A 7153-nucleotide genomic window follows, 5' to 3' on the forward strand; every position below is an offset into this window, starting at 1 on the left:
GATCCACAGTGCGAAGTTGATGTATTTCATTAGCGACCAGCACGGATCAGCTCCAGGCATGACGAAGCGGATATCGTTCTCTTTTGGAAGACCAAACAAAGTAGTTTCGCTTTCACAACAAAACACACAGCGTCTCCACAACATGGCCGCGGTGGCAACAGCGAGAATAAAAGTTTTCTTTCTTTGCGTGAACATTTGGGTGGCGTTATGCAAATCTTCCCACATAGTGAGGTAGATATGTGGGGGCGTGTTCGAACGAGCCGTTTTAGGTAGGTGTGGCTAACTCTTAACTTCTATAAAGAATATCTCTTTGGATTTGAGACTTTAGTCTTTGCAACTTTACAGATCTTCTTTATGCACCAAGAGCTTGTAACACTCTAAAGAGAAAGGAAAAAATGAAATCGCATCATATGACCCCTTTAAAATGCCCAACTTTACAGCAGAAAAAAATGTTTACAGCCTGGTACAAAAAGTGGTTTTGGTCTATATAGCTAATTTTGCCCTTCATGACAACTGTGAGGGGGGTGAATTTTTTTATAACTCATCCGTTTAAATTATATTAAGCCTTAAAGTTCTGCATAATTAAGGGTGTGGACACTTGAGTGACAGGTGGATTGCCGCTGCTGTCACCACCGTCGAGCTAAGCGGGCGTGGTTTCAGCAACCAGCTCATCCCGCCTCTTTGCCCATTTTCAATTATCCAAGAGTGACGCGCTGCCAAGATGGCGACGGCCGGCTCCGCCCACTTTAGGCTTCAAAAATGCTGTTTAGAAACCTACGGATGACATCACGGACACTACGTCCATGTTTTTTTTTACAGTCTATGCGTTTTACCCACAGTTGAACATTCTTCAACTCTCGGCGGCGATAAAAAAACGCCCGAGCGCTCAGTGTGAAAAAGACACTCAGCACTCGGCACGCTCCTGGCATTTTAAAAAAACGCGGCGCTCCCATTGAAAACAATTGAAAAAATACGCTAGCCTTGGGAAAAAACGCTTTGGTGGACATGGGGCCTAAATGTACCCTAAATTGTAGAATAACATTGAATTTTTTTCATTGAGCTTGTCCCAGTGCATTCTGGGATTGCCTTCTAGCAGATTTAAAAGTTGGTTAAAATTTACCTTTGAAGGCAACAATTAAAATGCTGTCTACGCAGGCAGTGCACTAGGTTTTAGAACAGAGCTAATGTTAACTTTAGTTCCATAGTGTGTTTGAATAGTAGGTTCACTATAATTGTCAATGCATAATGAAAGCCAGAAAGAGACAAGAATGAATGTGTTCAGATTCACATTTAACCATTCATTCAGTAATGTACAATATACAGAGCCATTTAAAGACACACACACTAACAGATGTGCAAGGATGACTATCTAAACTAGAAAAACTACAGTGAAAAGCAGCCTCATTGAGACACACACACTTGGCATTTGCTCGGGTTGCCATAGGTTCTCTTTAGAAATGACAAGTGTAGGTCAGACAGATGGATGAGAACATTAGAAGGAAGGGAGAGTGGTGGAAAAATAAATATTACGATAGGAAAAGCCTTGTCAACTGCTGTTCTCCTTTCTGTCACACTAAGGGCAAGACTCCTGAGAGCAGTGTGTGTTTGTGAGGTGTAGGTAACAGTTTAATAGCATGTCCGTCACATTTTTGGGCCTGATCTAATTTTGGTAATGAGCCTCGGGTTAAATACTGTAAACTCACAGCGGCGGTATCGGTGTACACACACACACACAGTCCTATCTGACCCAGCAGCTCTGTCCACCCTCAGGGCATCTATGCTTCCATCCATCCATCCATCCATCCGTTTCCAAACACGACACTCTCAGCTGCAGTTGCAAAATGACTGTTTTTCATAAACAGAAAAGAGACTGCAAGCTCATCTTTCCTCTCAAAGCACGGCAAAAAGAAACAGAAGAATAGATTTGCATATCCTGAAGGAAATATCACTGCTTGCAAAGTAGCAAAACAACATGTTTGTTGTAAAATAATACAGAAAAGAAAAAGAAAAGCCAGAGAAGACATGGGACAAGAAAGGAAGTGGATGTTCATCTGCTAGCAGTTGAATTTTAAATGCCAAATAGGGCTGCGATTAATGATCATTTGATAACTGACTAATTTAAGGATTATTTAAGTTTATTTATAAATTAATTGATGATTTATTTAAGTCTAATCATCTATATAATAATAATAATAATAATAATATTTATTATTATAATAGTTTTAGTTTTATTATATTAATTATTTATAATTATTTATTATAATATAATAGTTATTACTATTGTCAACATCAACACCAATATTAATATTAATTATATAGTAAATAAAATAATAATAATAACATTAATAATACCAACATTGTGTGTGTACATAGATGTTGTAGTCGTTTTATGTGATATATATATATATAAACAGCAATATTAATATTAATTATACATTACATATTATTTTGTTAATTAGGAGTAATTATATTAACTTCACTAATATTAATATTAATTAATGTTTATACAATAATACGTGTAAAATATATATTACATTGTATATTAAATTATTATTATTATTAAATACAGTATATAATAATAATTATTAGCATTAATATTAACACCAATATTGATATGTTTATTTGAACAAAGTTGGTATAAATAAAGCTATATGATATGTCCTAATAAAGTCACCAGATAACTGGTGAGCAAATGTAGAGCAAATGAGGTGTATTAATTTTAGATCCTGTGTGGAGGTTAAAACACAAGTATGGATACTTCCGTCTCTCTCTCTCTCTCTCTCTCTCTCTCACACCCTTTTCAAGCTTCAGAAAAGGTCAGATGTCATGAATGCAAATGTCATGCACCAGGGGCTGCTAACTGAGAGAAATAGTTTAGAAGTGAGTGCGTGTGCCTGTCCAGCCTCCAGAACATGGACAGAGATGGAGAAAAAGCCCCTGCAAGACAATCTCCTACTGTATTACCCTGCAGTAATCCACAGGCTCAGCCGATTGTAAGTCAATTGTGACCTGACCGTGTAAGTGTGTGTGTGCTATAAAGGCCGTGTTCTATTTTGTTGTAGTATTTTTTCCCCTGAAGTCCAAGTTTATAATGTCTTGCACCAAAAACAGTTGTAATTTAGTTTTTCATTTTCTACTGTCTCTTTGACCCTGAGAAGACCCACACTGCCTTTATGGCTAACAATTTATGTAAACGATCTTGGTTATGATTGGCTAACCTCAACACAGACTAGCTGCTGAATACTGAATATGTATTTACAGTACCATTCAAATGTTTGGGGTCGGTAAGATTTTTTTGTTATTTTTGAAAGGAGTCTCTTATGTTCACCAAGGCTGCATTTATTTGATAAAAAATACAGTAATATTGTGAAATATTATTACAGTTTTCCATTTGAATATATTTCAAAATGTAATTTATTCCTGTGATGCAAAGCTGATTTTCAGCATCATTACTCCAGTCTTCAGTGTCACATGATCCTTCAGAAATCATTCTAATATGCTGATTTGCTGCTCAAGAAACGTTTCTTATTAATATTATCAATGTTAAAAACAGTTGTGCTGCTTATTTTGGTGGAGACGATGACACATGTGGTTTTTTAGGATTCTTTAACAAACAGAAAGTTCAAAAGAACAGGATTTATATTAAATTATTATTATTATTAAATACAGTATATAATAATAATTATTAGCATTAATATTAACACCAATATTGATATGTTTATTTGAACAAAGTTGGTATAAATAAAGCTATATGATATGTCCTAATAAAGTCACCAGATAACTGGTGAGCAAATGTAGAGCAAATGAGGTGTATTAATTTTAGATCCTGTGTGGAGGTTAAAACACAAGTATGGATACTTCCGTCTCTCTCTCTCTCTCTCTCTCTCTCTCACACCCTTTTCAAGCTTCAGAAAAGGTCAGATGTCATGAATGCAAATGTCATGCACCAGGGGCTGCTAACTGAGAGAAATAGTTTAGAAGTAAGTGTGTGTGCCTGGCCAGCCTCCAGAACATGGATAGAGATGGAGAAAAAGCCCCTGCAAGACAATCTCCTACTGTATTACCCTGCAGTAATCCACAGGCTCAGCCGATTGTAAGTCAATTGTGACCTGACCGTGTAAGTGTGTGTGTGCTATAAAGGCCGTGTTCTATTTTGTTGTAGTATTTTTTCCCCTGAAGTCCAAGTTTATAATGTCTTGCACCAAAAACAGTTGTAATTTAGTTTTTCATTTTCTACTGTCTCTTTGACCCTGAGAAGACCCACACTGCCTTTATGGCTAACAATTTATGTAAACGATCTTGGTTATGATTGGCTAACCTCAACACAGACTAGCTGCTGAATACTGAATATGTATTTACAGTACCATTCAAATGTTTGGGGTCGGTAAGATTTTTTTGTTATTTTTGAAAGGAGTCTCTTATGTTCACCAAGGCTGCATTTATTTGATAAAAAATACAGTAATATTGTGAAATATTATTACAGTTTTCCATTTGAATATATTTCAAAATGTAATTTATTCCTGTGATGCAAAGCTGATTTTCAGCATCATTACTCCAGTCTTCAGTGTCACATGATCCTTCAGAAATCATTCTAATATGCTGATTTGCTGCTCAAGAAACGTTTCTTATTAATATTATCAATGTTAAAAACAGTTGTGCTGCTTATTTTGGTGGAGACGATGACACATGTGGTTTTTTAGGATTCTTTAACAAACAGAAAGTTCAAAAGAACAGGATTTACTTGAAATGGAAAGAAAAAAAAAAAAGAAAGAAAAAAACTGCACTGACCCAAACATCAGAACAGAAGTGTACATGTAAATGTGGACAGTGACAGTGGTTGTGATGTCAATAGTATGACATTATGACCCATTTTTTAAGCTTAAGGTGTCTTTACACAACTGAGTTGAGGCAGCTCTGTGCCTGCACAAAATTCTGTGCAGAGGCGCAATGCCACATAAAAGCCAGACTAAATTATGCCTGCTCTGACCCGGCTTAGCCCCAAGTATCAAAGCGTATAGCTGTAATTGCTGTGGAAGTGCATTTATGCCATCTCTGAGCAGCATTAAACAGTCTGTGTAAACTGGCCTAAATGCCACTTCAGAAGCACTTCTGTGCCACCTTTGCAGTGTAAATTTGGCATTTAATTCATTACTTTGAAGGAAGCTTTGAGAAGATGAACAAGTTAAAACAAAGTGTGTTACCTGGTGAATCTCCTGCCAGCCGTTCTCATCCATGCAGCCCACCTGAGCGTGATCATGCAGCAGGAGCTCGCAGCAGTACGGGTCGCCCCCCACCATAGAGCTGTGATACAGAGGAGTCAGGCCACGACTGTCCTTGTAATCCGGAGAGGCGCCCAGATCCAGCAGCGTCTGCACATACAAGTCATGTTCACTTCTCTCAACTCCACCAATCAATTAGCCTGCCTCTTTTCTCCAAAATCCTGCCCTTAAAAAATAGTGCTGTTAATAGATACATTTTTTAAATCAGATTAATCACACCCTTTTTGTGTGATTAGTCACGATTAATCGCACACTTATCATGAAATTAAGCATATACATTTATCTTGTTTAACATGTTCATCTTGTCATTATTTGCTATATCCAGCAAAGTAAACCAACAGATTGAAGGGTGAGTCTTACAAAACTGTATTTTCTGCAAGTTTATTTAAATATAAATTTAGATGCCTTTTCAAAAAAGTATTACATACTACAGTACAAGGATCCATTCAGAATGACTAAACACAGCAACATATACACGACAAATCAAAACATCCTAAATGCCTGTGGAAACAACGTGAATGTACAGAAATGTGTCTGTGAATAATTACAATGTATGATCTGCGCATGTAGAGCGCTCATTCATGGTTTATTTGAGCATCAATCAGAGTAGTCCACTCATAATACACGACTTTGGGCTTCTTTTTTGTTAAATTGCGTGAAAAAATCCTGGGTTGCGTTTTTTTGGGCTTATTTTAAATAAATATGGTTGCTTGTTAGGAAAATCTGACAAGCAACTTTGTTTCTTTACATTTATGTTTGTCGTATTCTCCAGTGCATTATTTGACACTGTTAATAGCCAGTCAGTGCAATAAAGTGCTGTAGCGTAATTCGTCAAACATTCCGCCCCCTCCTCCCTCACTGGAGAAAAATCACGTTCAACATGAAAGCGATTTTTGAATTAATCGCATGCTTTAACGCGTTAATGTGAGACAGCCCTGCTTAAAAGACAAGTCAGGGAACCCGATGTTGAGGAACGTGACCACACTAAACTGACAGGCAGAGAGTGCTTCAAAGTTTGGTGACTGTCCAACTGCAGCACCCCACGGACAGATTCTTTTTTGCTTTTTACAGAGCCTCAGGCTGTCACTGAGACTATTTCAGTGATATCTGTCAATTATTAGGACATTTTATGCATGCTATTCCATAAAAAAATTGCATATAGCATATCTTTCTGTGTCTTGCTCAAGCACATGGTGGCGAAAGTTCAAGGATCGCCCCAAATGGGGATTGAATCTACAACCTTACCAGTCAAGTAAGACTTTTGACTATCAGCATTAAGTCTGGAGCAATTTGCAGCTTATCCTTGCAGATTTTCTGCTAGCTCCTACCAGTTCTGTAAGGCAATATAAATTAGGCGATCAGTGAATGGACTGTGGGTGTGCTGTCTGAGACTAAGACTAGACTGCAACAGCCAAGCTGATTTAATAGCCGTGACAAGTCATTCAATACTAATTTCATGAGTTCACATTCAAAGGGTATAATGAATAAGAGGAACGATGTGGAAAAGGGTGAGGTTAGGAATCAAGCTAAATGCCACCTGCACGTCAGACATAAATATGTCGAGAAAAGACAGACTTGGAGGAAAATAACAATGGTTGACGAACTGTCTTAAACAGTCGGGATATGGGAGACTGGGGCTAGTTGTCACAAGTTTTACTCCAGTGAATATATCTCATTATCTCAGGGCAGGTTTGTGCTTTACAGTCATTTTTGTATATGTAGACAATTGTTAAATAAAACAAAAAAAACAAAGAAAAAAAAAAACAATAATAATAGTCGGTGATTAAACTGACTTGGAACTACCTGTGCATTAAACGGTTTTAATGCATACCAGATGGAATGGTCTCCACTTCGCGTCGGGTGGTTCTTTGCCT

The 7153-nt window shown here is 37.3% G+C and overlaps 1 protein-coding gene across 6 annotated transcripts in view; it reads right to left on the reverse strand.

The window, feature by feature from the left end:
- LOC107735742 (SH3 and multiple ankyrin repeat domains protein 3-like) overlaps nucleotides 1–5363 on the reverse strand; it is a 119484-nt gene extending 114121 nt beyond the window's left edge. For all 6 annotated transcript variants that reach the window (XR_001639506.1, XM_016547339.1, XM_016547332.1 and 3 more), the window contains exon 1: nucleotides 5202–5363. Coding sequence is in view for 5 of the 6 variants with exons in the window: in XM_016547339.1 (XP_016402825.1) it covers nucleotides 5202–5297 (96 nt within the window). In the remaining variant the exon portion in view is untranslated. The remainder of the gene's footprint in view (nucleotides 1–5201) is intronic.
- Between the last annotated feature and the right edge of the window lie 1790 nt (nucleotides 5364–7153).

The sequence above is a fragment of the Sinocyclocheilus rhinocerous genome, unplaced genomic scaffold, assembly GCF_001515625.1.
Source record: "Sinocyclocheilus rhinocerous isolate Xijiao unplaced genomic scaffold, SAMN03320098_v1.1 scaffold942, whole genome shotgun sequence".
Lineage (NCBI taxonomy): Eukaryota > Metazoa > Chordata > Actinopteri > Cypriniformes > Cyprinidae > Sinocyclocheilus > Sinocyclocheilus rhinocerous.